The following is a 15,603-nucleotide window of genomic DNA, read 5'->3' on the forward strand; positions in this document are numbered from 1 at the left end:
GAGACTACAGTATTATGCCAGGAAGATCTTACCCTACTCAGGACTTCAACCATTAACCATTTACTGATGATCCACCAGTTTCTACCCTCAGCCTGTATACCTTTCTTAAGATCTCGATTCTTACACCCAACTGCAAAAAGGACTTCTCCCCTTCTATTTCCTACAGGCAGCTCTAATTCAATATGTCCATAGCCAAAGTTCTCACCTTCCTAAACCTGCTCTTCTTTCTTTACAATCCATTTTCCCATCTGGTTTTCATGGTTTCAGGTACCCCTCTTCTGTGTTCACAGGACACCTGAGCTGCCATTAGAGTGGATGGTTAGGTCTCTCTCCTCCCGACTGAGATGTTTGAGGGCAAAGACTAACTCTGGATGTCAGAGCTGGCTCTGTGTTTGCTACACAGCAGGCAGGCAATGAAATGTTTATTGAATGAATGAAATAAAGAATTTTATAAAACTTCTTTCTAGCCTTCCTTAGGAGGACAGTCAAAATGTCCTTGTAAATAAAATATGTTCATTATATGCATTTTGGAAAACACAAAGATTAAATTGATATATAATTTTACCATCGACAGATGATCACTACTAATGCTTTCCAGTATTTTTTTCTTTTTCTTTTTTTCACTTCTTTTGAGAACATTGGTAGCAATATTTCCAGTTCTTCCTATGCATACACAGGTATTCATGTTATAAAATTGAGATCAGTGTTTAAATTGTATAAATAATTTTGCATCCTGGTTGCTTTTTAACATTATGCAATGAAAATTATCCCTATCATGAAGTATTCTTGAAACTGACACTTTAAATGGCTCTATAATATTCCCTTTATGGGATGTACTAATAATTATCCTAGTTATCCTACGGTTGGATACTTACATTTCCCCCCCAGTTTTCACTATTATGAAAATGCTTAATATCTTTAGATGTTAAGTCTTTGTTTGAGTTCCTATTCCCTTAGTATAGATTCCTGAAAGATGGTCTCACCTCCCTTAGGTCTTTGTTTAAGCCCTTAACGAGGCCCTTCTAGGCCATTCTGCCTTAAAACAGCAACCCTTCTCCCCTAATACTCCACATTCCTCTTTCCTGCTTTATCTTTCTTCTCAGCACTGATCACTATATAACAAATGATAACAGACTATATTATACTGTTGGTTTGTCTTTCCCAGTAGGACACAGGACAGGGAATTCTGTTGATCTTATTCAGTGCTGTACTCCTGCACCCAGAACAGCGTTTGGCACACAATACTCAGGTTTACTCATGAATTTAGGCGATTAATACAATATTACCAAATTCCTTTTCTGAAAGCCTACTTCCTCTAGCAAGATAGTACTTGTTTCTGTACACCCTCAACAGTACTATTTTAACTTAAAAAATCTTTGACAGTTGGATGGGTGAAAAAAGGTTAATGATCTCAGATTACTCGTGACATTTAATTTTTAAAAATGGTTATGGCCGGGCGCGGTGGCTCAAGCCTGTAATCCCAGCACTTTGGGAGGCCGAGACGGGCGGATCACGAAGTCAGGAGATCGAGACCATCCTGGCTAACACGGTGAAACCCCGTCTCTACTAAAAAAATACAAAAAAAAAAACTAGCCGGGCGAGGTGGCGGGCGCCTGTAGTCCCAGCTACTCCGGAGGCTGAGGCAGGAGAATGGCGTAAACCCGGGAGGCGGAGCTTGCAGTGAGCTGAGATCCGGCCACTGCACTCCAGCCTGGGCCACAGAGCCAGACTCCCTCTCAAAAAAAAAAAAAAAAAAAAAAAAAAAAAAAGGTTATTAGTCATCTGAATCTCTTCTCAATTTTGTGTTGATTTTCTTGATTAAAGCTCTTTAGAAATTAAAAATATCAATATTTTAATATTTGTTGTAAATATTTCCCCAGTTTTTTAACTTTACATTTTAAAGTATTTACATGAAAACATAAAACTTAGAGTCAAGTTATTAAGATTTTCCAAGATTTTTTTCCCCAATGCTTTTTAACCCTTTTCCACCTTAAGATCAGATAAATATTCATCTGTAATTCTCTCAGTTTGTGGTTTCTTCTTGTTCCTTCTTATTACTGTTTTACATTTAACTTTTAAATTCATTTTGTAAAAAGAGTATTGGTTTTCCAACAGGAGCCCTTTAAAGGTGTTAAAATTTTTAAATGTTTTAAGTTAAAAATTTTAAAGCAAATGGTACCAAGTTAGATAAAAAAAAATTCATTAAAAAATGTTGTGCATCTGAAGGAAGAGACTGAAAACTCATTGATCCTTCACCCACTTTGTTCAATTTTGCTGCTTATTTACGTAAAATCTTGGGATACAACGTGAAGAAAATCGTAACCCAAGGTGACCCTCACGTACCTGGATGACATCGGCAGGCTTGTTTATATGTTCTTTGAAGATCAAGAGGGTGGGGGTGTAGACATTGACGTTGTACCGCCTCGTCATCTCTTCCGTTCCTCTCAAACCCACATATACGTATCCAAATGATAAATAATCTTTGTATGCAAAGGCAGTCAACTGTTAGAGCGTAATAGAGAGGAAGAAAATAAAACTATAGCAAAGATGTAAATGACAAATCAAGTAGGGCTTTTCACATCACTGAGCAGAGAGACGGATGCCAGCTTAACGGCTCCACTAGGTCTTCTGTGTCCCTGTATACTTTCAGGAATGCTATGGTGTTCCATGTGCAAAAACTGTACCAACAAGGTAAACAGAAATAACTCACTTCTTTTTCATAGTTAGGGCAAAATAATCACCTTGAAATCTGTACTGGTCAGGAGGCATGGGTCTGGGGATTACCTGTACTGTAATTAGGTAAGATGGCAGTGACCATGCCACTGGTCAGGACACCTTCCTCTGCCATCTCATGTCACAGTGACACAAGAGGTAGTGGGGAGTGTAGGTAGGCTGGGAGTATAGTGGGGGAATCATTCAGAGGGCAGGTCTGAAGTCAAAGGGAATGGCGCTCACCGTGCTGTAGTGAGAACTTGGGTGGGTTATGACTGCTCTAAGCCTCAGTATCTTGGTCTATGGAAACAGGGATAGTGGCTAGGCGTGGTGGCTTGGGAGGCAGAGGTGAAAGAATTACTCGAACCCAGGAGGCAGAGGTTGCAGTGAGTCTAGATCACGCCACTGCACTCCAGCATGGTCGACAGAGTGAGACTCGGTCTCAAAAAAAAAAAAAAAAAGCCCAGTGTGGTGGCTCACGCCTGTAATCCCCAGCACTTTGGGAGGCTGAGGCAGGTGGGTCATGAGGTCAGGAGTTCGAGACCAGCCTGGCCAACATGGTGAAACCCTGTCTCTACTAAAAATATAAAAATTAGCTGGGTACGGTGGTGTGTACCTGTAGTCCCAGCTACTCGGAAGGCGGAGGCAGAAGAATCACTTGAACCCAGGAGGTGGAGGTTGCAGTGAGCCGAGATCACGCCACAGTACTCCAGCCTGGGCAACAGAGTGAAACTCCGTCTCAAAAAAAAGAAAAGAAAAAAAAAAACCAACAGAAACAGGGATAGTATCTCCATCACTGGGTTCTTCTGAGGATTACATGATATGTGCATAGAAAGCACTAGCACAGTAACTGGCATTAGTCGGTACCGAATGCATGATGGTTAAGCAAAATTTCTGGTCTTCAAACATTTCTCATGGAAGAAACTGTTTCTTACAAAAAAGACAAATAGGCTGTAAGTTCCAACTCACAGATTACTTTCTGCTAGAAAAAAAAGAAAAGAAAAGAAAAGAAAAGAAAAAAAGAAAAGAAAAGAAAAGAAAAGAAAAGAAACCATTACCCCAGCATAGAAAATACCTTGTATAACAGTGGCACAATGGGCGTCTGGTCAAACAGAAGGACATGAGGCTTATTCTCTTGCTGCCAGCCGGAGAGGAATCTGACATAATTTTTATTTGTAACCTTAAATTGAAAATAGAATGTTAGTCTCAATATTTAATTCTTAACAATTGTATTACACTCCAGTCAGGAGAAAATAAATCAAATAAGTGTAAAAGATTGCAAAAAATAAAAATGCACACAACTAATCTTTTTGTCTTCATTTGGCTAAAACTATTAAAAGAATGGTGATATTGATTTCATATTTTCATTGAACTCTTACAGACTGAAATCATAATCCTGTCTGAAACAATTACTGACCATATTATAAAAATTGAGCTTCTAGAGTAGGTTCTCACTTAATTATAGAGTATACTTCTTAATACACTAGCCAGCAGAAGATAATGCAACACTGCCCCTTTCAATATCTATCTATCTATCTATCTATCTATCTATCTATCTATCTATCAATCAATCAATCATCATTATCTATCAGGCCTCAGTCTCCCATCTATCTGTCTATCATGCCTCAGTCTCCCAGCTTGCCCCTCACCCCTTTTTTTTCTGAGACAGGGTCTTCTTGCTTTGTTGCCCAGGTTAGGGTGCAGTGGCAAGATCATGGCTCATTGCACCCTCAACCTCCCAGACCTCCCAGGATCAAGTGATCCTCTCATCTCAGCCTCCTGAACAGCTGGGACTACAGGTACAAGGCACTATGCCTGGCTAATGTTTGCATTTTTTGTAGAGATTGGGTCTCAATATGTCGCCCAGGCTGGTCTTGAACTTATGGACTCAAGCGATCCTCACACCTCAGCCTCCCAAAGTGCTGGGATTACAGACGTGAGCCACCACTCTAGGCCAGCTTGCTCTTTTTAAATGGCTTAAATAAAAATAAGGTGGTCCACCCCCCTATACATTATATAATTTCATTTATTGTTATCTGAATTGTTACTTTCCCCCGTTGATATCTTAAAATATTCCTACTGAGAGAAGAAATTAAAAACATGAATAAATTATCTAGCTAGAAATTTTTCATAGTCGTTAAAAAAAGTTTATCTTTCCATACTGCATCTAGAATGATTTACATAAAACTCAAATTTGATCATTTCACTCCTCTGCTCAAACCCCTACAATAGCTCCATCACCCACGGGCCAAGGCCCAGGTTCCTGAAAGGAGCATGGAGGTGTTCTGAGGTCCTCACAGGGAGACTCCTAAGAACCTCTCTAACCCCCCCAACCCCCTCCTCTGCTGCTCACCAGTGAAAACTTCTTACAAAGCAGGCTATTTCACGTCTCCTGATTTCTGCCTGCCTGCAACCCAACCCAGTCCAAGGGTCACTTCTGCCAGGAAGCCTTTCCCAACTCATTAGGATGGGCTCCAACATACTGGAAATAACCACCCACTTGGGAGCTGCTTGAAACGGCTCCATTAATCTATACCAGGCACAGAATAGGTATTTTATACAAATGTTTGAGGATCTATCAGGACACTCTGTTATCATTTTAGGAGCCTACAATACTCTCTGACCTTTTAAGTTAACTCCAACAAGTATTTCTTCTATAGATAATGATCCCAGCAGGACAGTCTAGGAATAGCACATGTAGAAATATGATGAAAATTTTTTATGTTCACTTTTCCTGGTATTAAGAGAATGAATTATTTAAAGCAAAATGAGAGTCCTTTCCTAGTTACTTTGATCCCTAACTTAAGATATTGAAAAAAATGTATTAGGTGCTTAAATATGGAAACAATAAACCAATGTGAACTTTATCTGGCTTCTTTATTTCAACCTTTTCTTTGTGAAATTCATTCATATTATTGTCACTGTAAGTTTCTAAAGTTTCAAAAATAATATTTGATTTCATGGAATCTGGCATTTTCCACAGATACGACTGTTAAACATATAACCAAACACAACTAAATTTGAATAAAGACAAATATCTTCACATGAACAAATTTATGAGCCGGAAAGAAACCCCGAATTCTTTCTAACGTGTGATTTAATTTTTTTGTTTAGAAAATAGGCACGGTCATTTTAGGCTCAGATTTCTATGACAGGGTAAGATCTGCAAGATGGTTATTAATAGGAATTAATTCTTCCAGTCTCTGTACTTCATGTTTCAATTTTTAGTCTCCTACAGACTTCACTTACATGATTTAGTTTAAGTAATTAATTAATTAATATGTGTCTTGCCTTCCTCACAATGAAACTCAGGTTTGAGAGGACTACAGAAAACGTTCTGGGCAATTGACAGTCCTAGGTACCTCTTAAACTACTTCTCAGTCATGTTTTCCTTGACAGGTACTTACTTTCTCCACCAAGTTCCCTGGAAGAAGACTTTCTACAAATTGTCGCAGATTTTCACGGACAACTGCATTGTGGAAGAAGGAGATTTTCCCGTTAACGATTCCCAGGATAGAGGGCGTGCTGTGTGCCCCCAGGTGATGCGCCAGGCGTCTCTCATACCCAGCATGGACCACGCCAATTCCTACACCTGAAAAGAATGGAAGATCCAAGTGAAGCCTTTTTATGTCTCCATGGCAGCTGGGAAAAGTGTAAGTAATTTTTTGGTGTGAAATTGAAATCCCGACCTCATCGGAGATGTTTTTCCTAATAGACTGTCTAGCATTTTTTCACTGTTGGAATTCTAGATTGGTTCAGTTTTTCTGCAGAGCAATCTGGCAATATGTAAGAAGAGTTACAAATGTGTGTGTGTGTGTATGCATATACATAAAACAAAGTGGGATCATCTGATACTTATTTCACTTCATACTTGAACAACTTTTCTTGTTCTTTCATCCAACCATATATTTGGAGGGCCAGTTACTCTGCTAACACTGGAGACACATTCAGTATTAAAGGCCAATAAATGTACATTTTCCTTTGGATGTGTACTAGACTTTTTAAGCTTAACATTTCCAAACACGAACCCCTAATCTCCTCCCACAGACCTGTCCTACCCACGCCTTTGCCATTTCAGTTGATGACAGCTCCATCCTTCCATTTACTCAGGGCAAAAACCATAAGAGTCATCTTTGGCTTCTCTTATCTGTTGCACCCCACATCCAATCTGTCCGCAAGTCTTGTTGCTTTTCTCTTTAGAAAATGTCTGGAATTCAACTGTTTTTCATCACTTTCATTATATGCCCCGCTCTGAGTCATCATTATCTCTCCTGCCTATGTTGCTGCAATAATACCCTAAATGCTCTCCCCCTATTTCTCCCTGTCTCCTGACAGTCTGTTCTTAACATAGCAGCCAGGCTGCTCCTTCTAAAACATAAAAATGGATCACATCACTCCTCTGCCCAAACCCTGCAAAGACCCATTTCAGTTGGAATAAAATGCACAATCCCCACAGAAGCCAACAAGACCCTTTGTGTTTGGCCCCTGGTTCCCCATGCCCTCCTTCTTCCACTCCTTCATCAGCCTGCCCCAGTCCCCAGCGTCCTTGCTATGTTCTGAAGACAGTGGATGCTCCTGCCTCAGGGCCTCGGCACTGGCTGTTCCCTCAGCCTGAAGTGTGCATCTCCCTGACTTCTGCGTAGCTGACTTCTTTACCAACTTCAAGTTCTGAATGCAGCCTACCTTGGCACCATATTTAAAATGGTACTCCCCACACTCAGCGTCCACACACAACCTGCTCACTTTCACTTCTTCTGCAGTGTTTACCATCTTCTAAGGTACCACCCACTTACCTTCTGTCAATTGTTTATTAGTCTGTCTCCCCTTCTAGAATGTATGCCTCATGAAGCTAGGGATCCCTGTGTAGTCCACTGATGTAGCCCCAGCACCAGACTAGAACCTGGCACTTAGTAGGAAGGAGCTCACTGAAACTGGGCCATTAATCTATTTAACCCAGAGCCTGGCACATAGTAGGAGCTCACTGAAACTGAGCCATTAATCTATTTAATTCATTCTTTATTGTTGCACATTGAAGTTGTGAGAGAGGAAAAACCAAACTGCTTTTCCTACTCACACTCGACACAATGCTGTCCCTGACACTCACTGTTTAAGAGATGGGGTCTCACTATGTTGCCCAGGCTGATCTCAAACTCCTGGGCTCAAGTGATCTTCCTGCCTCAGCCACCTGAGTAGCTGCGATTCCAGGCACGTGCCACTATGCCCAACTCAATGCTTCCTTGTTGACACCACATGCTGTGGGGGTGGGGGTTTCCCATAAATCCTCCAGCAGACACCAACTGGGTATCAACTCAGTTCTGACACTATCTACCCAGAGACAGCGTCAGGCCCCGCAGGTCAAGGGTTCAGTCCCGTAAGACTGCTCCCACTTCAGACGCCAGAAGTCCCAGGTTGTGTCCTGTACTTCTGACCAACTGGCTATAAATCAAAGGGTCCCATGATCCTCCTTGGGTTCAACTAATTTGCTCGAGTTACTCACAGAACTCAGGGGAACATTCCTTATGGTTACTCATTAGGTATAAGGGATATTACAAAGGAGACAGATGATCAGCCAAAAGGAAGAGGCACATGGTAAGGTATATGGAAGGGTGGGAGCATCCTGCCCTCCCAGGGCTCGCCACCCTCCAGGCACCTCCATGTGTTCAGCCACCTGGGAACTCTCAAACCCAGTAGTTCAGGGATTAGGGATTTTATATATATATATGTTCATTTTTTTGCCCAGTAAATGTGAGGCTAGGACACCCCAGGCGAGGCTCCTTACTCAAATGCCTCTCCTATGGGGGAGGATGCCTGGGCCCTCTACTGTAGGCTCGGCTGAGGGGAGGTGGTGTAGGCTGAGCCCACCCCCCAGGAAACCGAGCCAGAATTCAGGGATTTTTATGAAGGCTTCATCATGCGGGCGTGATCAATTATTAACTCAATCTCTAGGTCCTCTCCTCTTTCTGGAGGACGAGGGTGAAACTTTCAAAACTTTTTTTTTTTTTTTTTTGAGACGGAGTCTCACTCTGTCACCCAGGCTGGAGTGCAGTGGTGCGATCTCGGCTCACTGCAAGCTCCGCCTCCCAGGTTCTCGCCATTCTCCTGCCTCAGCCTCCTGAGTAGCTGGGACTACAGGCGCCCGCCACCGCGCCTGGCTAATTTTTTGTATTTTTAGTAGAGATGGGGTTTCACTGTGGTCTCAATCTCCTGACCTTGTGATCCGCCTGCCTCGGCCTCCCAAAGTGCTGGGATTACAGGCATGAGCCACCGTGCCCGGTGCAAAACTTTCAAAACTTCTAATCATGGTTTGGTCTTTCTGGTGACCAGCTCCCACACAGGGGCCCACTAAGAGTCACCTCAGTAGAACAAAAGATGCTCCCATCCTGCAGGAAATTCCAAGGATTAGGAGCTCCATGTCAGGAATCAGAGTCAAAGATCAAATATGAGAGCAAAAGATTCTCTTAGCACCCCTACTGATCAGGCAATCTCAAGGGTTTTAGGAGATCTGTGCCAGGAACTGGGAACAAACACCAAAATATACATTTCTTATTACAAAGCGCAATATTAAAAGTTGCTTTTAGCCTAATTCTTAACATTATTAGGAAAGTTGACAGGCATCCTAATACATCTTTGTACACACATCTTTGTGCTCTTGTGTGCTTATTTTCTAATTAGTAAATTCCTAAAATGAAATTGCTCAGTAAATGGCAGGGATCCCAAACTTAATGTTTTCAAATTGCTAAGCAGACTAAACCAAGCTCTCTGTAGGCTACCTGATCGTGACTGTTGCAGTTTCCCAAGGGCAGGAAAGGAGGAGCCTTAGGCATTGTATAGTCCATTTCCCTCATTTTACAGATACAGAGAGAGGTTCAGAGAGGTAAAGTGACTTATCCCAGGTTGCAGAGCTGACAAAATTGCAGAACAGATTCTTCTCTAGAGCCAAGTACAGTATACTATATCACACTGCAGTCATTAAAAATAACTATGGAACAATGTCAATAAATGGAAGTGCACAGAGAATTATATGAGCAGAAGAAAGAAAAAGAATAAAGCCGGCACATACACTGGGAGATTTGGTCATTCATAAAGACAGAAGAGACATCACCTAGGGAGGTCAAGTGGCTATAAGACAAAGGCCCAAGGGAGGGATTATCACTTCTTGAGTGCCTTCTCTATTACATCTCGGGCTTTATATACATCATACTTTTCGTACTCACAACCACTCTGCAAGGTAAGTATTGCTATCTTTATGGCTGAGGAAACTGAAGCTGGGGGAGGGTGAGGCATCACGGTTTGTGTGCAGTGGAACCAGGATCTGAATTTAGTTCCAGCTGACCACAAAGCCTGGACTTCTTACTGCCTCCAGTGACCACTTCTGCCCCACGTTCTGAACATTACAGGGATCAATTTCTCAGAGACTGACTCACCCTAAATGATCTTACCAGGGATTGCTATATAGATTGAACGCCAATTTATGAACTGATCCTGGGAAGTATGCCTTTCTAGTAACTGCGCCATTCAGTATACCTTCAACTAGACCGAGTGCACACAGAAACCTGAATTAGAAACTGAAAAGTTGGCTGGGCACAGTGGTTCATGCCTATAATACCAGTGCTTTGGGAGGCTGAGGCGGGAGGATCACTTGTGACCAGGAATTTAAGACCAGCCTTCACCATCTCTTTCCTGTCTCCCGGAGTTTAAGACCAGCCTTCACCATCTCTTTCCTGTCTTCTGGAGTTTAAGATCAGCCTTCACCATCTCTTTCCTGTCTCCCAGAGTTTAAGATCAGCCTTCACCATCTCTTTCCTGTCTCCCAGAGTTTAAGATCAGCCTTCACCATCTCTTTCCTGTCTCCCAGAGTTTAAGACCAGCCTTCACCATCTCTTTCCTGTCTCCCGGAGTTTAAGACCAGCCTTCACCATCTCTTTCCTGTCTCCTGGAGTTTAAGACCAATCTTTACCATCTCTATTTCACCTATAAGGAAACCAAGACATGGAGAGGTGAAGTAACTTGCCCAGGGTGACACAGCTGGCAAGTTGACGGTGATGGGATTTGAACCAGGAGGTCTGGCTCTGGGCTCTGTGATGATTAACGTGATGAGTCTCTGTGATGATTAATGTGATGAGTCTAAAAAAAAGTTAGCTGGGCATGGCGGTGTGTGCCTCTAGTCCTAGCTACTTGGGAGGCTGTGGCTGGAGGAACAGAATAAAGAATAATAAATATTTGGTGTTTTAAATTTGTGGTTTTTTCTTTTCTTTTCTTTTCTTTTCTTTTGAGACGGAGTCTCATTTTGTCACCCAGGACAGAGTGCAGTGGCGCGATCTTGGGTCACTGCAACCTCTGCCTCCCTGGTTCAAGTAATTCTCCTGTCTCAGCCTCCCCAGTAGCTGGGATTACAGGCACACACCACCATGCCCAGTTAACTTTTGTATTTTTAGTAGAAACAGGGTTTCACCATATTGGTCAGGCTGGTCTCGAACTCCTGACCTCAGGTGATCCACCTGCCTTGGCTTCCCAAATTGCTGGGATTACAGGCGTGAGGCAACATCCCCAGTCGCTTTATTTTATTTTATTTTATTTTTTGAGACAGAGTTTTGCTCTGTCGCCCAGGCTGGAGTGCCACTTTATTTTATTTTATTTTTTTGAGACAGAGTTTTGCTCTGTCGCCCAGGCTGGAGTGCAGTGACTCGATCTCGGCTCACTGCAACCTCCACCTCCTGGGTTCAAGCAATTCTCCCGCTTCAGCCTCCCGAGTAGCTGAGATTACAGGCACGTGCCACCACACCTGGCTAATTTGTGTATTTTCAGCAGAGACAGAATTTCACCATGTTGGCCAGGCTGGTCTCGAACTCCTGACCTCAAGTGATCTGCGCACCTCAGCCTATTGAAGTGCTGTGATTACAGGCGTGAGCCACCATGCCTGGCCAATTTGTAGTATTTTCCTTCCTGAAAAGATATTTAAAGACAGGTGCAGTGGCATGCACCTCTAATCTCAGCTACTTGGAGTTGGAAGCAGCAGGACTGCTTAAGCCCACGAGGTTGAGGTTGCAGTGAGCCATGATTGTGCCATTACACCCTGGCCTGGGCAAAAGAATGATGTCTCTTAAAAGAGAGAGAGAAAAAAAAAAGCAAAGCCTATGTGACTTATTTCAGAAACATTATTTGATTTTGATATAATTGATGCTTCTGGCTAATTTTCATACCCTGGGAAATTAAAAATACTATACTGACGCTGTGAGAGGGTCTTCTATGCACTAGTAAACATCTGTCATACCCATAATTTGAGATGCCAAACAGCTCTCACTACGCAATCCTAAACACATATCACAGCCTTTAGGGAAGTTCTTTTTCCCCCTCAGCTGCATATACACATTTATTTTCTCTCCACCTCTGAATAGGCACACAGCCAACTGGAAGAATGTGCCACTCAAATGTGGCTAAATACAAACCGGCTGGTACACTAACCACAAGATTCAAAATAATGTGAACCGAAACAAAATCAAGAACACACAGCTAAAGCGGAAAAATGCATATTTTCGCCAATATTTAGGCTGACCTTTTTTATAGACAGTATGAGACTCTTACATACTTAGAAATCCTTAAAAGATAGGAATTACTCTTTTTTTTTTTTTTTCTAAAAATGGAATTTCACTCATGGCCCAGGCTGGAATGCAATGGTGTGATCTCGGCTCGCTGCAACTTCCAACTCCAGGGTTCAAGTGATTCTCCTGCCTCAGCCTCCCGAGTAGCTGGGATTATAGGCACATGCCACCACGTCCGGCTAATTTTGTATTTTTACTAGAGACAGAGTTTCACCATTTTGGCCAGGTTGTTCTTAAACTACTGACCTCAGGTGATCCACCTGTGTTGGCCTCCCAAAGTGCTGGGATTACAGGCATGAGCCACTGTGCCTGGCCAGGAATTAGTCTTTCTTTTTTAAATTTTTTTTCTTGAGACAGAGTCTCACTCTGTCACCCAGGCTAGAGTGCAGTGGTGCGATCTCAGCTTACTGCAACCTCTGCCTCCCAGGTTCAAGTGATTCTCCTGCCTCAGCCTCCAGAGTAGCTGGGACTACAGGCACCCGCCACCACTCCTGGCTAATTTTTGTATTTTTAGTAGAGATGGAGTTTCACCATGTTGGCTAGGCTGATCTCAAACTCCTGACCTTGTGATCCACCTGCCTCGTCCTCCCAAAGTGTTGGGATTACAGGCATGAGCCACCGTGCCCAGCAGTTTCTCTTTTTAAACAGGAAATCATGGTGAATAAATTGCCAAACCCAGGTAATCACTGCCTGATCATCCGAATCAGGTTTCCCTAAAACGATATTTGATTTCAAGATGTTCAACCTCCAGGCCACACTGACAGCTCTGCCTGCACCTTCCAGTAAGCACTAAATGTGCGGAGATGATTGAGGTATGTTTCTTATTTGAGTTTCCTGGGCACAAGGACATGATTTACTTATTTCTGAAGCAGTACAGCGCAGTGTTGAAGAGGGTCAGACTCCTGGGGGCAACCCAATACTGATGCTTACTACCTGTAACAATGAATTAGTTCCTTAACCTTCAATGCCTTAGTTCCCTCACCCGTAAAATAGGGATAATAATAGTCTCTCCTTTACTGAGTTGCTTTGGGGACAAAAATAATGCACAGAAAGCATTTACCACAATGCAAGGGAACTGAAATGTTCAATAAAAATTATTATTATTATATATCCTTAAGTGTCTAATACAGTAATTGGAACATGAAAGTTGACTGAGAAAAAAAGTTTCAAATGAAGGCATCTGTTTCATGGGCAAGATGTTAGAAAATACAGAAGGATTTTTTGTCATCTTTGTCTACTCTTTCAGCAAAACATTATTCTGTACTTGCAAATGTGAGGTCGGTGTTAATTCTCTGTGTATATATTTTCTCTTCAACCAAATGGTAAGCTTAAGGTTAGGGATGCTGCTAATTCTGGGCCCTCTTCCACAGCACAGTTCTCTTTAAACATTGGATGCTTTTACACACTAGTTTTTACCAGTGTGTGACTGAAGAGTCCTTAGCTGACTTCCAATCCCCTTCAAGGCTCACCTCACAATAAGTAAAAAAAATTGGTGCTTCAGAGTCACAGAGTTGAAGAAAGCAGACTAATACATTTAAGAAATATTTTTAAAAAGGGTTTATAGAATAGGCGATTTAAAAAATTTGCTTTGGGGCCGGGCATGGTGGCTCATACCTGTAACCCCAGCACTTTGGGAGGCTGAGGCAGGCGGATCACTTGAGGTCAGGAGTTTGAAATCAGCCTGGCCAACATGGCGAAACCCTGTCTCTACTAAAAATACAAAAACTAGCTGGGTGTGATGGTGAGTGCCTGTAATCCCAACTACTTGGGAGGTTGAAGCAGGAGAATCACTTGAACCTGGGAGGTGGAGGTTGCAGTGAGCTGAGATCACACCACTGCACTCCAGCCTGGGCAACAGAGCGAGACTCCATCTTGAAAAAAAAAAAAGTCATCTATACAAATATCTTTCAATGAATAAAATTATCTTACCCAATTCTTCCAGTTCTTGAACGACTTCTTTCCACACAGGCTCGATATGAATGCAGCTAAAGCACCAATCGGAGGTGATCTTGATGAGGTAGGGTTTCTTAAAGCTATCTGGAACCACTTCATTCACATAATGTGAAAAGTGCAATAAATACTTTTCGTCAATTGAGTCCCGCCGTTCAGAATTAAAAGGGAAGTGAAAAAAGGATTCATCAAAATAAAAATTTTCATGGAAATGGCGGAAACGATACTCTCGCTGCTGTTGCTGCTTCTGGTAGCCCTGGTTCTCTCCAGCGTCTCCATATTGATCATAATTTGATCTCTTTTCTTCATTCGAAAGAATCTATAAAGGAAGGAAAAAGAAATCTCAACAACAACAAGAGGTTCATCCACAAGACTTTTTTTGTAAGCAGCTTGAAAGACATAGGAAGAAAATAAATGCAGCCAGGCGCGGTGGATCACGCCTGTAATCCCAGCACTTTGGCAGGCCGAGGCGGGTGGATCACCTGAGGTCAGGAGTTCGAGATCAGCCTGATCAACATGGAGAAACCCCGTCTCTACTAAAAATACGAAAATTTAGCCGGGAGTGGTGGCGCATGCCTGTAATCCCAGCTACTTGGGAGGCTGAGGTAGGAGAATTGCTTGAACTCAGGAGGCGGAGGTTGAGGTGAGCCGAGATGATGCCACTGTACTCCAGCCTAGGCAACAAGAGCAAAACTCCATCTCAAAAATAAATAAATAAATAAATAAATAAATAAAAAAGAAAAGAAAAGAAATGCAAAAATTATGACACGATTATGGGAAGTCAAGGTTTGGAGGATCTCTTGAAGCCAGGAGTTCAAGACCAGCCTGGGCCACATAGCAAGATTTTGCTACCAAAAAAAAAAAAAAATTGGCCAGGCATGGTGATGCCCGCATGCCTACAGTCCTAGCTACTTGGGAGGGTGAGGTGGGTGGGAGACTGCTTGAGCCCAGGAGTTCAAGGCTGCAGTGAGCTGTGATCGCATCACTGTCCTCCAGCCTGGGTGACAGAGAGAGACTGTCTCTTAAGAAAAAAGACTGGCTGGGCGCGGTGGCTCAAGCCTGTAATCCCAGCACTTCGGGAGGCCGAGACGGGCGGATCACGAGGTCAGCAGATCGAGACCATCTTGGCTAACACGGTGAAACCCCGTCTCTACTAAAAAATACAGAAAACTAGCCGGGCGAGGTGGCGGGCGCCTGTAGTCCCAGCTACTCGGGAGGCTGAGGCAGGAGAATGGCGTAAACCCGGGAGGCGGAGCTTGCAGTGAGCTGAGACCCGGCCACTGCACTCCAGCCTGGGCGACAGAGCGAGACTCCGTCTCAAAAAAAAAAAAAAAAAAAAAAA

At 42.8% G+C, this 15,603-nt stretch overlaps 1 protein-coding gene and 1 non-coding gene across 4 annotated transcripts in view; both read right to left on the bottom strand.

Annotated features, from left to right (window-relative positions):
• DNAJC16 (DnaJ heat shock protein family (Hsp40) member C16) overlaps positions 1-15,603 on the bottom strand; it is a 48,571-nt gene that overhangs the window by 23,858 nt on the left and 9,110 nt on the right. For all 3 annotated transcript variants that reach the window (XM_007980439.3, XM_007980440.3, XM_007980438.3), the window contains exons 4-7: positions 14,241-14,580; positions 6,120-6,304; positions 3,788-3,892; positions 2,344-2,502 (exon numbers count right to left, since the gene is read on the bottom strand). In XM_007980439.3, the coding sequence (XP_007978630.3) occupies positions 2,344-2,502; positions 3,788-3,892; positions 6,120-6,304; positions 14,241-14,580 (789 nt within the window). The remainder of the gene's footprint in view (positions 1-2,343; positions 2,503-3,787; positions 3,893-6,119; positions 6,305-14,240; positions 14,581-15,603) is intronic.
• LOC119619519 (small Cajal body-specific RNA 21) lies at positions 8,454-8,593 on the bottom strand. The gene has a single exon (XR_005235986.1).

The sequence above is a fragment of the Chlorocebus sabaeus genome, chromosome 20 (genome assembly GCF_047675955.1).
Source record: "Chlorocebus sabaeus isolate Y175 chromosome 20, mChlSab1.0.hap1, whole genome shotgun sequence".
NCBI classification, from domain to species: Eukaryota; Metazoa; Chordata; class Mammalia; order Primates; family Cercopithecidae; genus Chlorocebus; species Chlorocebus sabaeus.